General features: G+C 38.2%; 1 protein-coding gene across 3 annotated transcripts in view; it reads left to right on the top strand.

Annotated features, from left to right (window-relative positions):
- TOX3 (TOX high mobility group box family member 3) overlaps positions 1-16,328 on the top strand; it is a 73,245-nt gene that overhangs the window by 48,799 nt on the left and 8,118 nt on the right. For 2 of the 3 annotated variants that reach the window (XM_086847595.1, XM_086847596.1), the window contains one exon: positions 3,788-4,039. In XM_086847595.1, the coding sequence (XP_086703721.1) occupies positions 3,788-4,039 (252 nt within the window). Of the gene's footprint in view, positions 1-3,784; positions 4,040-16,328 lie in introns of all 3 variants that reach the window. The other variant, XM_086847594.1, reaches the window with a different exon arrangement.

Raw genomic sequence — 16,328 nt, 5'->3', positions numbered from 1 at the left:
GACTTTAATGAGAAAGAAAATAACCTGACAGCTCTCCATTACTAGTCAATTTAGCTGTCCATAAGGCTGTTACTTACATAGCATGTCAATAGAAACAAATCTGCTTTATGTATGGAAAAAAATTATGAACAGAAGGAAACAAATAAAAGGCACAGTAGGTGTACACTTTGAAAGCAAGCTTAGTAATAGTCATTACTAGCTAATGTTCTAATTTTTGTTATAGATACAAATGGTTTAATTTGGATTCTTAATACTCATACAAGATGGAAAACCAAAGCCAGCTCTCTTGCCTGAATAATATGTGCTACATCAAGGAATCTTCTGAATCCAGGGTCCAGAACAAACCCAGAGGCTAGGCTAGGTTGTGGACATGATGTATTTGATGCCTTTGAGAATGGAAACAGGAGAATGTGGGAACTCCAGGCTCCATGTATCTGCTAGGTGGGGCCACCTTATAACCAGTTAAAAGACTATCAGCTCACTAATCCTCACCCCAAGTCCAGACAGAAACTAGCTTTGCTCATCCTTGAAACCCAAGCTCTCACTCCATGCACTGTCTAGTACGTGCACAGCAGAACAAGAACAAGAACTGTTCTTATAGGGTGCATGTCCTAAATGACCTTCCCAACATGAGGAAAGGGTAGAAAACCAGGCAGCCCTGATTTTTGTGTTGTAAGTGGGGACTCAGTCACAGGTGTTCCTGTGCACTTCTAAAACAGTGACCTCAGAGAAAATAAGCAGAAAGGTGTAACAATAAATATGAAGGTTGGAATTAAGGGTAGGATTTTATGAATCATTTATACAATGGTCACCATCTCTTTTTACCCAGCAAGACTGCTTAGATAAGGGAATATTGTTTGGCACTAGCTCCAGTGTTATTTGTGATAATGAACACAAACCCCATCTGTAATGACAACATGATGTTTCTTTCTGTAGAATTTCTTTCCTACATTTGAATCAAACATTGATGAAAGCTCTGCTGCCAGCAGCTGTTCAGAGACAATTTAATTCCAGCTGTGATAATTCACCGTGTCAGACATTGGCTGTTATATGTTGATACAACAGTTCTCCAGATTTGCATTTTTATCAAAAGGAACAAATGTTTTGAACATTTCAGTACAGATGGCATTTAACCATGCACACAGGTTTTTGGGGTTTTTTTGAATATATGTGTAAGATATAAATATTTGAAAAGTTAATAACTTTTAAAAATGTGATTGGTAAGATAAATCTCACAAATGTTATACCATCTTTTGGTCATAACACCACCTTTCTGCAGTCCCAAATTGCATACTATTCAGGCTCTTTTTATAGACTGAATAGCCCAGTGATTTGGATTTGAGGCTACTTCACTAAGGAGCTTGCTTTCTTCTTAGATTACATCTATTTTATTCTCAGTCTTATGTCTGTTTTATGTTTCATTTTTGGTTTGTTTGGGTTTTTTTTAAAGATATATGCGTATTTGGATAAATTATACACTTAGAATTAAATTCAGATTTAAAATTGTTAGGGTATTCATCAATTTACTCTTCCATTAGTAGCTATAAGTATTAAGCTATAAGTATTAAGATGAATGCTACTTTGCTAAGTAAAAGATTGTATTATTATCTATCTGCATTACATATTTCTGCAGCTGTCCTGGAATTATGCTGTTAGATGGAGAAAAAAGATCCAGTACTTATAATTACTAATATCTCATAAATATGTCAAGTAAAGGAAGGTTCAAATGTACTATAATAATACTGATTGCACTGAACCCTTTTGCTTGAACAAGGAATAAAAATATGATTAAGTGTTACTGCTCGTATTAAAGCGTGAACCTTACTTTGCAATTACTGCATTACAATGTATTTAATTATAGTGGTTTTGCATTAACATGAATGTAGCTTTCTCGGTATTATTTTGGGCCTGAGCACTGCTGAGCTAGAATCCCACTTTATTTCTGTAAATAATGCCTGAAGAGTGTAATCCTAGAGCACATTCAGGCTTAGAAGCCACACATTTGCTTTACGTTTTCTGTCTCTATGTCATGATTACTACGACTCATTTTAAAGCACCTTAAATATTTATTGAAATAATATTTCAAGTGTTAATTACAGTGGTAATGAAAACAGCCAAATGCCACATATCAAGAATGAGTGTTTATCCGTATTGTTAATGTGATATGTTAGATTTCATTAAGCAGTAATGGGGTAGCAAATGAGTCACAAATTACAGTTGCATCTGTTACTAGACCACATTAGTGCCAAAATAACTGCAAATGCAGCCATAGGGTTATGTTCATTAGCCAACCACTTCTCCTGGCCAATCCATCCTTTGTGTTTGTGAAGCACGGGGTCCATGAGAAGAAAAATTCACACCTTTTGTAATATAGCAGTGGGGAAGTCAAACATCTCCCTAATCCAGGCCCAGGCTTCACATCCAGAATTAAGTTACAGCCTCGCAGTTGGAGCGAGATGGGCACAGTCTCAGCAGACTCTGATGGTGCTGCAGACTGCAGCAATCTGGGACCCCATCATTTCTGGTGTGAGACCAATAATGACAGCTGACAGGTTCTATATGCAAGCAAAGGTTTTTCTTGTGTTTCAGTTTCCATCTTCTCTCAAGCGGTTATTAATTTATATCATCATTAACAGTTTGAAGGATGACAATTTGCAGCAGTTAATGAGATCTTTCACTGAACTTATCATTTTTAAATTAACTGGCATTAAGTCACTCTTTCAAACAATGTAATTAATACATAAAACAATTCTCCCTCCCACCCCAACCTGAATCCTGAACTAATGCAAACAAACAAATCCCAGAGCAGCCTTGCATGTCCAGAACAAGACAAGAGTGCCTATTTTAGGATTGCCAACTGCCCAATTTGATCAAGGCAGTTCTGATTTGGGTACATTTAAAATGGCCTAATTTCAAGCACTGAATTTCTATTATTAAGTAGCAGTGGACCTGAAATAATACATGAAAGTTCATTTAACTCTCAAAAAATTTGAATAAGCGTAGCTCATTTGTTTCCCAAATAAAAGTCAGCCATGTTGAAGCCAGATACAGACTCTGAATAAAAATTATCTTTGACAGACACATGCACACGTACAAACATGCACAAACCCTGAAGATAACTGGCAGTAAATGTTTTGCTCAAGGCATCTTAACAGGTGTTTAGTTCATAACAAACCTACTGTTCAAACAAAGCTGGCTTGCTTCAGAAAGCCCTGGAAGCTGCTGTAATCACCCTCACGCTTTCATACATCTCTCCTCCAAATTACAACCTGTGTTTAAAAGGCTTCACTGTATTTTGGGGATGGAAAAGAAATAAAGAATGATAGTATTTTGCATTTATTAGTAGATAAAAGCAAACAAAAGATGTGAAATGGTCAGTGATGAATTCTTTTTGTGTGTGTGCTCCGAAATTGTCGGTGTTTTATGAAGCGTGAGAGTAATGTAAGCTGTTTGTGCTATTTTACTAACATATCAATAAAGTGGCAGTTTGTTGTACAGCCAAATCCAATGTAGCTGATATTCGGACTAACAACAGACAGATGTTGCTAATTAAGTACACATTAAAAAACTGTTAATACTGATACTCCATTTAAGCCATATGATAATGAGACTTAAATCTTTAATCAGAATGATCCACAGATCCATTCAGCATATGAAATTTAAAAATGTGGTTGGTTATAGAGTTTGCATTTGAGAACAAACCAAGATTTGGACTGCAGGTGTGGAGGTGATTGGTGAGCCCTGTGTGCCCTAACACCATTTGCCTTCTCCTGTCCTTTTCCAGCAGACGTTCCATACGCCGAGCCTTGGGGACGAGGAGTTTGAAATCCCACCCATTACTCCCCCGCCCGAGTCAGACCCTGCACTGGGCATGGCAGATATACTGCTCCCCTTTCAGGGCCTTGGTGACCAGCTGCCTGCACAAGGAAATGAATTTACGCCTCAGTTTCCCCCCCAGAGCTTGGATCTTCCCTCTATTACAATATCCCGGAATCTCGTGGAGCAGGACGGCGTCATCCACAGCAATGGATTGCATATGGTAGGTCTGGCTCTTGGTGTGTTCCCATTGCCTAATGGTGTCTGTCACGTGTAGATCTGTGCCATCTCTCAGTTTTCACAGATCTGTGTGTTTTTTTGGGTGCCTGACCAAGCATTTGCTGGTGCTCTGTGACATGTTACAGGCATGTTCTGTGTGAGCGATGACACACGCCTTGTTACACAGCAAACAATGATTTGCTGTTAGTCCCCTAAGGCAGTTGCCAAACGGGTAAGGGTTAAATACTGGTGGATTCAGCAAGATAAACATATTTGTTAATGCACAGTGCAATGCTATACTGTTTGTGAGCAGATCTCATGTGCAGAAGCAGTCAGGCTTTACAAACACAGGATTTTCATTTTGGGAATGGACTTGGAAGCCCATATCCATTGGCATGATGTGCATCCCCAGTGCTCCTAAAGTTCAAAAATGTGTTATGCAGTTGGCACTGGCATCAAGAATTGAAAGACCATAGTGTTGGCCAGGGTGAACTACAGCATTTAAAATTAATTGTTTGTCTGTATTTGAAGTGTAGGACCCACATCTGACATCAATCAGGATATTTTGAGAGTGCAGGATTGAGAGTAGCTAAGAGGAGCCAGGGAGAGTATGGCAGCAGGAAAAAAGCAGCACTTCCCTATGTCCTGTATATTCCATGAGCTAAATCTTGACAAAAGGGAATTAATTTTTTTTTAAAAAAAACTCAAAATAGAAGTGATAGGGATGTATTACCTTGACAGTACTCAGAAATATAAGGGCCATAAAAAGACTTTGTTGTGTCCAGTGCTCTTGCTGGCCACAGAGGCTGGGGCAGGGTGGTCTTCTCTTCCATGGCTGTGTCTGAGCCCTCAAGAATAGGAAGGCATGATCTGGGTGTGCAAGAGCTGAGTGATGGGGACTGTGAAGTTAATTCCAGAGTTAATTAGAACAATCAAAAGCAGGGATGTGTGGAGTTTCCTCCAGAACCTAAACACGCTGTAGGGCTGCAGTCTCCAAGGGAGGTGCACGGGGCAGGGCCCATGTTGTTGCAGTGTTTCCCTTTGGGCTCAGGGGGATCTCCAGAGTGGGTTTCTGAGAGTTTTGTGCAGTAACATTCATACTGCCAGCCATGAGACACAGCTGTGAGCCAGTTTATCCTACTCAGCATTTTAAACTCGGTGCTTACAATTTGAATTAGTTTCTGTGTTGCATATTGCAGAGCGAGTGAATGTTTAGCTTGAACAGATATTTTACATCAACTATATTTTTTTCTGATTAGCTCTTTTATATAGGACCTATTGCTGAACTTGGCATAGTGAAAAGACATATTTATTGCTGGACTGTAATAAAGGTTGTGTTCTTATGTTGTGATTTCTTTTTTATTATTTTGGCAAGTGAAAATTAATTGAAGATTTACAAACCAACAGGCAGTAAATATTTTTCTGTAATTCTACAGGCTGCTGACTTCATTGCAAATTTTAATATTTCTTTAGAGGTCATGAAGAGTAGCTAGCACTAATGCAGAGTGAACTACAAGCTGCTCACTACTTAAGAGGTGCAAAATTCAGTCATTCTGTGGATCCAAAAGAAGCACTGCCTAAAACAGGCCTTGAAGGATATGGTATTTCTTTTAGATCTCATTTTGCACTGTACCTATTGGGTAACTTATGAAAGAAGATCAGATAAAGCCAGAGCAATGGGAATGTTGAGCATGAAAACAAAAGCCATGGAGCATGTGTGCACTGAATACAGTGAAACTTGGTCAGAAAATATTGTGGGCTCTATTAGTGTTGTGTTATGTGTCCAAGTATCCCCTCAACGTTATCGAGTGGTTTGGCACCTGACCCAGTTTTACCCTTTAATTTTGCTACCCTTCACTGAATGTGATTCTTCCATGAATAAATGCTGTCACCTTAACAGTTCCAGCCAGAAGAAGCCTCCAGATTATGTATTTCTTCACTCACCTCTCCTGGTGCTGAATGGGAGGCTTCACACCTTTGCCTTTCCCTTGACTGTGCAATGTAGAAATTAATGGCACAGTTTACACTGACTCCATTGGTAAAGGTTTGTTCCTATATAGGTCAGTGAGAAGATGTAGAGAAGATCCTGCCTTCTTACCCCAGTAGTCCAGAGGCATTTTTCAGGATGATTTCCAGGTCAAAGCTATGGATTGGGAACTTGTGTGCTACAGTTTTGCTGCAGAGAATTGATGAGGAATTGTGTGATTTGATATGGAGGAGCCACAGAGGGAGGTTTGTGTGTCAGACCTTCCCCACAACTGCTTGATTTGTTTCATGCTGTGAGATGGAGTGGCCCCTGCCATTGTACTCTAGTCAGTAGTCCTTTTCTCTTCTGCTCATAAATGCTAGGTAGCTTTGGGAAGTTTAAAAACATTAACAGAGGGTCCTTGCATAGCTTTCTCCTGCACTCACATAGCTCTCTTTAGTAGTCACATTTTCCAGCAGTTAATCTGTATTTCAAAAATAAAAAATGAAAACATTATATCATATTTTATGTAGAAAATGTGCACTTTATTAAACTGGTAAATATTTATTAATAATATTAGAATTCATCTTTAAATTAGACATTTCATGAATTACCTAGCCTTGGAGCTATAAAAACTTTATTGCAGCAATAAAAAAATGTAAAGGAGGCATTTTGACTATGAAATTTCATTTCATGGTCAATTGAATTTACTATATCTGAAAGAACTAAAGATGGGGTTGTAAAATAATTATGATGTTCGTATACACTTACAGAGCAATGTTCTTATCCAGCGATACTGGGACAGTCTTATTTAAATGCTGTATTAATGGTGTACTGCTAATCACTAAAGCTTCTTGAGCTAAATACAAACTTGAATTATTTTAATATTAACTGCATTGAGTTTATTGCTTATCTCGTGAAGCATTAGAGAGCTTTACTGTAAGCAATATTTAATTTAGGTAAATGTAGTCCGACCCTGTTGCAAAGCCTGGTAGAAGAATTTCACCTTGAAGAAATGTCATGAGATTTTAAATCACAAATGTTGAAAAAATAAAATGGGCTTGGACAGAATTATGATTAATACTGTGTGTCTTTGGCTTTTTTCTATGTACTACCTGACATGTTCACCTATAAACTTGAATGCAGAATCGCCAGAGGCATGGTTAAAAATAGGTTATGTCAAGGTTTTCCTATGTCTCCCTTAGGGTATGGAGTTGGCTAGGTACCACATAATGCTTCTGCAAGTATCTCAAATATTACTCACAGAAAGACACACACATGGAAAACAAAAAAAAAAGAAAAAAGACTTAACATATTCTTTTTGTACTATTATATTGAAAATATATGAAATTATATTGAAAATTCATGGTACAAGAAAGATATCTATATATTTATTCTCAGCATAAACATGACCTAGCAATCAATTACTGAAGATTATATTGGTGAGTTAACCATTGTTTATGCTGTTATGATACTTGTACTATGGAAAGAATCACAATTTGTCACAATGCTGATTAACTTCATTATTATTGGCAACAAACAACACATTTATCTTTACAGCATTTTTTAACATTTAAAAACAGACAACAAAAAGAGGAGATAAAACAGAGGCAGTTTGATTAATTTTAATATTTTAATAACATGCAAATAAAATTCTGATGTTCAAAAAGGAGTCACTGAAAAATGGAGTGTTGATGTACATCTGACTTCAAAGAATGTGTGGATTTACATGATGCAAATATTATCCCTATAAATACTTGAATATAAATAAGCAGAAATCAACAGCAATATCCTCATTAAAAATCAGCCCCCAATATTTTATATTAATGCTGTTTTCTGTTGAGCTGCCCATAAAAAATTATTTTAATCTGCAAAATATGGCAATTCTATAAAACTACAAGTTTTGCTCCTGAGGGTTCCTTTTTTTAACACCTCTCTCTAATCTGCCCAGCCTGCTGAGTAGCATTGACATCAGTAGTACATCAATTTCAGAAAGTGGATTATTTTTACTAGACAGCTATTGTGACATATTGGGTCAGTCATAAATGAAAGATATTCATGCAAGCATGCAATACTTGTAATGAAGTCTCACTCTGACCTTCTGTATGATTGATTCTGTAATTTAGTTTTCTCAGGCAGTGCCTGAAATGAAATGAAATCATGTTGAACAAGTTTTGAATACCCACAGTGCACCAGGAGAAGAAAAATCTGCAGCCCCAGAGGCTTGAGAGAGAGCAGCTGAACGATTTATCTCCATGCTATTATAGCCTTTGCCAGCATTCAACATTTTTTTTTTTCTTTTTTTTTTTTTTTTTTCTTATTTGGCTTAAGTACTTAATTCTGCAGGTAGCTGTAAATGGGAAAATAAAATGCTGTTCAGATTTAAAATGACAGGACAGGAGTATGTGCAGGGGACTGATAAAATATCTTGAATAGAACTGACCTTTCATGTAGCTGAAAGTTACTGGGGGATTCATCCTCATAATTACCATATAGATTATTTTTATTTCTTTCCTGCAATGAAACATTTCAGAGAGCAGTAGTGCTGATTGAATGAAAATTGAACTTGTTAACATTCTTTTCAGCTTAGCCTGTTGTACATAACAGAAGGTTAGCTTTGATGAATTTCAAAATTCTCTTTCTGATATCTAAGAAACAGACAGTAAAATAATTGTCTTTTTGCAGTCTGATTTTTTTTTATTCAAAAACGTACAATTGTTAGAAAAACAGACTGATAGTTTTACATATATTGCTCACTACATTACTTATACTGCTAGAGAAAATGTGTTTCCTATTTGATGAAGATTTGAGCCTGTTTATATTTTCTAATTGTTGCAGTGCTGCCAGTGCAGACAGGATTCTGCACAGATAAGTTTAATTCATAGTGGAATATGCTCATCTTTAATTATATTACTCCTTAGGAGTGGCACTGTGCTCAAATCAAAGACACAATGGTGACTTTTGCTTTTAAAATAAACATCTCAAGAATGTGGCTTTAAGGAGATGAGGTGCAAATTTGAGCTTATTAAAGCTGCATACAGTAGAGATATTATTAATGTTTCAGAACAGTGGTGCCTTTTACTTACAGCTTGAAATCTCTTTTTAGTAGTTTAAATTCCCAAATTAGTAATGAACTTTAAGTGAATATATTAACATAAGATTGGAAGACTAAAAGCTAAAAACGTGGCTTTGAAATTGGCAAAAGATAGTTATTTCACTACTCACCTGACTAGGTGCCTCTCATTTATATGGTTAATTTTCCTTTACAAAGGAACTTATTTCTACATCTCTCTTCTAGTAAGAGAGTCAGTAATCTCCTATCTGGAGAGAATAGAGTAGGTTTTCAATTAATAAAATGTTATAACAACATTGTTTAATGTTGTTGCAGATGAAACAGTTATTTCATGGGTCATTAATGTGTTTAACGCCTGGAATGGTTTATTAAAACAAGCCCTTGTTATTGTTATGAATGTGTTTATTGTCATCTTCGATACAAAATGTACAACAAATTTCACAAGTTTCTAGGTATTAGTATATAGAAGTAGCAATTGCTCTTACTACAAAAAGAGATTGTCTTCTGTTTTTTCTTGGATTTCTGTGCTGAGTTGCTAAGCTTGGGCATTAAATCAGCAGTGTTATTCTGGTTTGTATTGGCCTTTCCCAGCAGAAATGGCAGCTGCTATTGCCGCTGGTTTTCGTAATTTGTGGTACCAGGACAAATTAATCTCAAGCAGCCCTGAATTAAAGGATGCTTGGGCGGCTCCGAGCAGTGACATTTGGCCATGTGCAGAACAAGAGGGACACTTTGGAAAACGAGACCTTTGGATCATTTGGCAGCTCTGGTGGCTGCTCCCAGCTGGGCTATGATGCAGCTCAGAGCTGGGTGCTTTGCAGGTGGACTCCCAAGTCTTTACAGAGTCATTTCTTTTTGTTTGGTGTGCAGTTAAAGATTTTATTCTATACCTGATGAGGTAGTTGGGCGCTTTGCAGTTACCTTTCAGAGCACGTGGGTGCCCAGCTGAAGGGCCCTGGGGCAGGTGGGTGATGGGCTGAGAGCCCTGGAGGCAGCAGCGGCTCTGGCACAGGGGCTGCATGCTGTGCCTTTGGCCTGATGGGAAGATGGTGCTGGCCTGCTAAATAATAGTGTGAAGATTTTCATATCCTCAGTGACATTGTAATTCAGTGTGGATGATACAGTCATTTTTCTGAGACATACTCTTTTCTCATTGCTCATTGGTACAGGCCAATGAATGGGCCCCCTGCTAATGAGAGAGGGAAATGTCTTCTGCTGATCTTAAAAATAGGCCACAGATAGTAACTGCTAGAAAGGACCTGTCCATAGGAATTAAAGTGGCAGTACTTGCCAAAGACACCTGTCTGAACTGCAGGTACTAAACTATACTAAAAAACAGTAAAAATTGAAACAGGTAGGTTATTGCCTATTGAGGTCATGAGGGACTCCTGCATAAAAGAAGAGAAGCACAGTAACATTGGCAGAACAGTCTGGGAAAAGAGACTGTGACTATTTTATAATAATAATACCTAAATCAAGATCCACCAGCTCCAGAAAATATTGTGAGGTGCCATATAAATCTGGAGGAAAGGATATTGCTCACTGGGAAAGCTGTCAGGAATTGGAGTGGAAGCTGAGTGTCTGATATTCCCAAGAACTGAGCTCAGAAGGAACTCAGATGTATATGGCTGTGGACACCAACTGTGCATTAAGCCATGGCTTTAAGCTATTCTGCCTCCTGAGTTTAAAATCAGGTGCTGTTTTCATAAGCCAGCTGAATGAGACCAGCTGCAGTTGGTCTGGATGTGCTGTACCTGGAAAATGTTTAGTTGGGTCCAGCCACCCTCACTCAGGTAATTTGAAAACTTCCTTTGAAATTTCTGCTATTCTCTGCTGTTACCACTTATGTTTCCCATTGGACAGCTTACCCAATACTCAGCTTCCACTTTGAGTTTGTGAGTGTTAAAGAAATGTCTCTAGAGTTTTGAATTACTCTGGTAGCTGGAAGAAAAACATACCTGGGTCTGGTAATGCAAATCATAATGAGACCTACTTTTCTGATTTACTTTAGAAGCCAACAATAAGTAAATAAAGAAATGGAGAAGAAAAAATCCCCCCCAAAGCCCTGTCCCTGAACACAGCTACCAACACTTGTAGCAATTTTTAAACATAAAAATGCTGTGTAACCCGTGAGTCTGTCCCTCTGCAATTCCTTGCACAATTCTTGTTACCTTTGATAATGTTTGTTAGTTGTCATGCTCCCTCACACTCTCTCCCCACACTCCTTCATTATGCACCTTCCACTACATAGTAAGGACCTTTGAAGTCTGCCTTTGATTTGGGAGCTCAAGCACCTGAGTTGTGGAGGTTGTAACAAAACTGCTAACAGCGTTTATCTGACGTTCTGGGACTTAATTTCAACTATCCAGGATTTGTTTGCAATGTGTCGTCACTGTTTGCATACAGCAGACCTAAGCTTGTACTGCTAATTTGGAGAGAAGCTCCTGATGCCAAGAGACTCATCAGATCAGAGCCCAGATCTGTGATCTGAGTCACACATGTATTGTGATCATGCTGTTGGGTGCCTTGTCCAAGAGGAGTGTGATTCAATATGCTTTAAAGTATGGTAGAAGCTTGGGAGGAAGAGAGTGGAGAGTCTGTTTTAAAATGCCTCTACAAAATGGTGTAAAATTAAAGTATAAAGAAGTTGTCAATTAGGTGGTGCTAAAACAGCAGCAGCAGCCTCTGTGGGTGGGTGGAGGGCTGTGACCAGCCTGTCCTTGTCTGCAAGAGCAGGACTTGATAGCAAATGAGGCAACCAAGAGGTGTGACCCCTTTGGCCTGGGCTGGGGATCCTGTGAAGAATCTGCAGGCTCTGAGGAAAGTAACTGGGTAAGAACAGAGTTCCCAAAGAGAAAACACTCCAGGATAGGGTGGTGGGACATCTCCAGTAAGAATTTGAATTTGAATAAATAATTATAAGCTTTTCAGGGAAAAGATTTGTTTCTTAATTTGGTGGTTGTGTGATTTTGACCTTGCTGTGAGCTTTGCATATATCTTCACCATTTAACACAATGTTTGGTTAGAGATCCACAGCTGAGCGTACTGTGAATGACTGCTTCCAGCAGAGGCCACAGCACCATGTGGCAGAGGTAGTGAGTCCTGGCACCTGGAGTTGTGTTGGTCTGGCAGGTACCTGGGTGGTTGGCCCTGTCCCTGCCACCTTCCTGTCTGGAATCACACCCCTGAGGTGGTGCTGCACTGCCTGCTGTCACTGTGCTCCTGCTGCCCAAGCCCTGAGCGCTTCCCAGAAGAGGTTTTCACCTGTGCTTTGCTGGTCTCACATTGCACTTCCCACCCCTGTCAGTGGTGCAAGGAAAGCATTAATGACATTTGCAGGATGTGCCTTAAACAAGTGCTCAGAGGTGAAATCGCTGTTGGAAACAACCCGGGTGCCTATGCAAAAACACAAAAGGGGCACAATTTCAGGCCTGGGGTAGGCAGGACCAAAACTGATACTTTGCACTGCCAGGTTCCATGATACATGCAGTATATATATATATATGCACTGAGTTGTGCAGCATGTTGTATAACAACAAGAAATGGTGCCACAAATGAGTGACTTGGTTTTGAGAATACCTGTCTTGTATGACCCCCACAGTAACCCCTGATGACCCCCAAAATAAATTGCTCTGTTTTAAGGACCAAATCAGTGGGCCCTCAGGTTCATTTGGTTTAGGTTTTGTTCTTGATTTTTTTTTTTTTCTTTTCATGCCTCTTCTGTGATTTATGTGTGAACAGAAGAGAGTAGAGGGATTGGATGGGCACACAGACAAAAAATGGCATGTTCTTCATGTTCTCCAGGCAATAGAATGTGTGTGAACTTCTTGTCACCAACCTGTCTCTTAGATCCAGATGAAGACATATTTTTTTCTTTTTACGAATTGACATGTACTGTTTCTTGTACACTTTTTTTGGGAATGAAATTAGGTAAGGTATTCTTTTCTACAGAGACATGAAGTGGAACATGGGAGTTTTTTTCACTGACAGAGAAAAGAATGTAGAATCTCCTGATAACTGCAGTTTGATAGCTCTATTAGTGATGATGGTGTGTATGGAGGGGAGAGGAAGGACACTTCTTCAGTGGTGGCAGGACCAAGTGCAACTGTTTTGTATTCTCTTAAGTAAGGGTTTAATCTCTGACAGAGAAAAGCATCCTGTTAGTTTGATTTGTTTTGATTGGCAGTGAAGTCCAATCCTGTAAAAAATTTAGATTAATGGATTCTTTTATCTATGCTTTACTTGTGGAGAAAAAGAATATTGAGGATTTCTTCTAGAGATATGCTGACTTGACTAAAAGTAAAGGAAGTAATTTACAGTGAGAGACAACTGAGGATTTCACTCTTTACATTGCAGTGCATTTGCTTCAACTTAAATACATCCTTTGAAATATTGCATCAGCTTATGTTACATTGACAGTGATTAATTCTTCAGACAATTGAATGTATAATAGTTTAAGTCAACTTCTGAAACCAGGGCACAGTGAACATAACCATAAATGTTGGGTTTTGCTTAGTTATTCCTTAGTTATATTGGTTGGCAAATTTCTCAATTCCCTTAAACTATCTCATGGAGTGTGGGGTCAGATCCCAGCCCTACATCCTCCTGTAGGCACTTCCATGGGGCACTTCCATCTGTCCTCACATGGCCAGAGTTTCACTGGAGATATTGCATATTTAAATGATGGAAGTCTGTAGACATTGATTTTAATCAAGACTTCAGTATTGCTCAAAAATGTTCTGAAAAGTAATTTCCTAGTTATATTTTTAAATGTCTTGTTGAATGTTCCCAGAGATTAAAATTATATCAGGGTAGGAATTCAGGATAGAATTACTGTATAGAAATGATTGTTAAAATGCAAGGTAAGTAAGTGGAAATTAGGACATCTCTCAATGTAATGGCTGGATGCATTTATCTGTCAGAATAAATACTAACTCTATTACAAGCTATACTAAGTACTGGATGTTTAATGAGTTGCTAACAGAAGAACACACTATTTTTTATTAATATAATTTTTTCAGTTAATACTCCGTGGTACATTGAAAAACACCTTTGATAAAAGTGTATAAATTTAAGTGTGAGAGTTTACATATTCCCTGGCCTTGAGCTTCTCTGACAAGGCTTCATCACATTAAAGAATTGCTCCCCATTACCTTATCCAAGCCCCCTTGCTCCCAGTTTAGAGGTGTTTCCCCTCGCCCTGTCACTGAAGAGCCAGAGGTGGCCAGTGTTCCCCTCAATAAATGTCTCTGTACCTGAGGGGTTTGTTAGCACTCATGTAGGATGGCAGCAGATTGATCTGAGTCCAAGCCATTTCAGTCTGCAGAGGAATTAGACAAGTTATTTTTTGGTTTTGGTTTCTTACATTATGTCCTTGTTTGATTGTCATGCTGAGTAAACCAGTGGTTGAGCTTTGCCTGACTTAAGATCACCAGGTTTTGCCTAACTTCAATCTAAGGCTGTAAAGCAGATCAGGTTTAATCAAATCTTGATACTGTTTGCTTGAGAAGTTAATGAATTTTTGTCAGAACTGATCTCTTGTTTTTGCTTAATGTTACAGAAATCTGGAATGCTTTTAATACGCGTGTACCACATTTACTTCGGGTTAAGTTTATGTAAAAGAGCTTGTGATATTCTCTAAAATTCTCCCAGTATTCTCAGTGGATTATTTTTGGATATTGAGCTTTTCAATTTTCATATAGTAACATAATTAGGATGTCATGTGGGTGCTTCAGTGCACTTGTATTTCCATGTGTGATTCTGATATCAGATGATTTTCATTGTTAAACATTTCTTTGATAAACATCTCAAGCATAATGAAAGGCTACTGATCCTTTCAGTTTGGTATTGGCCTTTGGTAGTATTAGGGAAAAAATAAGAGTAAAGATAATTGACGGAAGTTTTGTTTTCTTGATTTTAGCTCCCTTCTTAGAAGACTTTTGTTTGCTCAGGAGCTATAGAAAAATGCCATGGACTTTAATATTGCTATGAACTAGCCTCCCTGCCTTCTTTCCAAATCACTGTACACATAAAAAAATGGCATATACTTCTTTGGCTGAATGCTCTTGTATAGGTACCACAGCACTGTACCACAGAGCAAAAAATAAAAAACTTGTTCCTTTCTTTTTTTAATATTGATCAGCCATATAACTTAAAAAGTTTTGTGAAAGTGCAGAAAATACGTTGTTTTTTGTTTTCATATACACATATAATACTACTAATAAGGGATTGGATATTATATGAAATATTTTCTTTCATATAATATGTCTTATCAATTTAGTTCTAAATGGTCAAAATATTGTTGTTGCCATTCCTAGAAGCTCTTAAGATTGGAAAAAAGGAAAAAAAAAACAGGCTAAAGAAATCAGGAAAAGATACAGAAAAGAAAAACTGAAATTAAGTAAGTGGATGCAGAAAACCCACACAAGCATCAAATAGTATCAGAAAAAGGGACAGTTAAGAATTCATGGGCTTGTGTATAAAATTAGATTCTGGGTCAGTGCAAGTCAAGAGAATTTAGTCTCAATAAAATCATAGATGCAAGCAAAATGACAAGACTTGGAGTAAATGGTTTGTAACCCATGTCATCACATTTTGTTGCCTCAGTGTAAAGTCCAGAAAGGCCTGTATTGTGTATCAATAAAGGGAGAACAAAAGCAAGGCTTTTAGGAGTAGAACACCTCTAAGAAAGTACTGTCTGCACAATAATGAAGAAAGTTAGTTTTTATGAGAGAATGTTATTCTGATGATCTTCAGCTTTGCTGAAAATACAGCAGAGTTTTTCCTTCATGCAATAAAGTAACGTCTGTAAGCTAAAATGATTGGAGTAATAGGCAGAGAGTGATATCGTTTCACAAAAGACTTTGAATGACTTCCAGATGCCACTGCCAATACAAGTCACAATCAAAATGACCCTGTAGTTAACAGCAGTAAATTTTCACAGAAAGGTGCCCTGAAGCAAATGGGTATTTCAGCCAATAAGTCTGATGTTTTGATCTTTCTGTATCAAGTGCTCCACTTTTGGCACACACACTCATCTCTAAGGAACTACAGTCCTTTACTGAAAATATTAAAAGCATTTAAGAAGTAGGAAAAGCAGGGTGGTATGGTATGGAAGATGAGCCAAGCTGGCAAGGTCTGGGGAAGCATGGGGAAAATGAGGGTGAGCCCTGGTGCAATCATGAGCTTGTGAGGTCAGCTTGATCCGTACTGGACCCAGCTGCACCACCACGTGTTCTTTTCTGCTAAAGAAGG

The sequence above is a fragment of the Cyanistes caeruleus genome, chromosome 12 (genome assembly GCF_971803275.1).
Source record: "Cyanistes caeruleus chromosome 12, bCyaCae1.hap1.1, whole genome shotgun sequence".
Lineage (NCBI taxonomy): Eukaryota > Metazoa > Chordata > Aves > Passeriformes > Paridae > Cyanistes > Cyanistes caeruleus.
The sequence above is the reverse complement of the archived record's forward strand: the minus strand, read 5'-3'. Positions and strand labels throughout refer to the sequence as shown.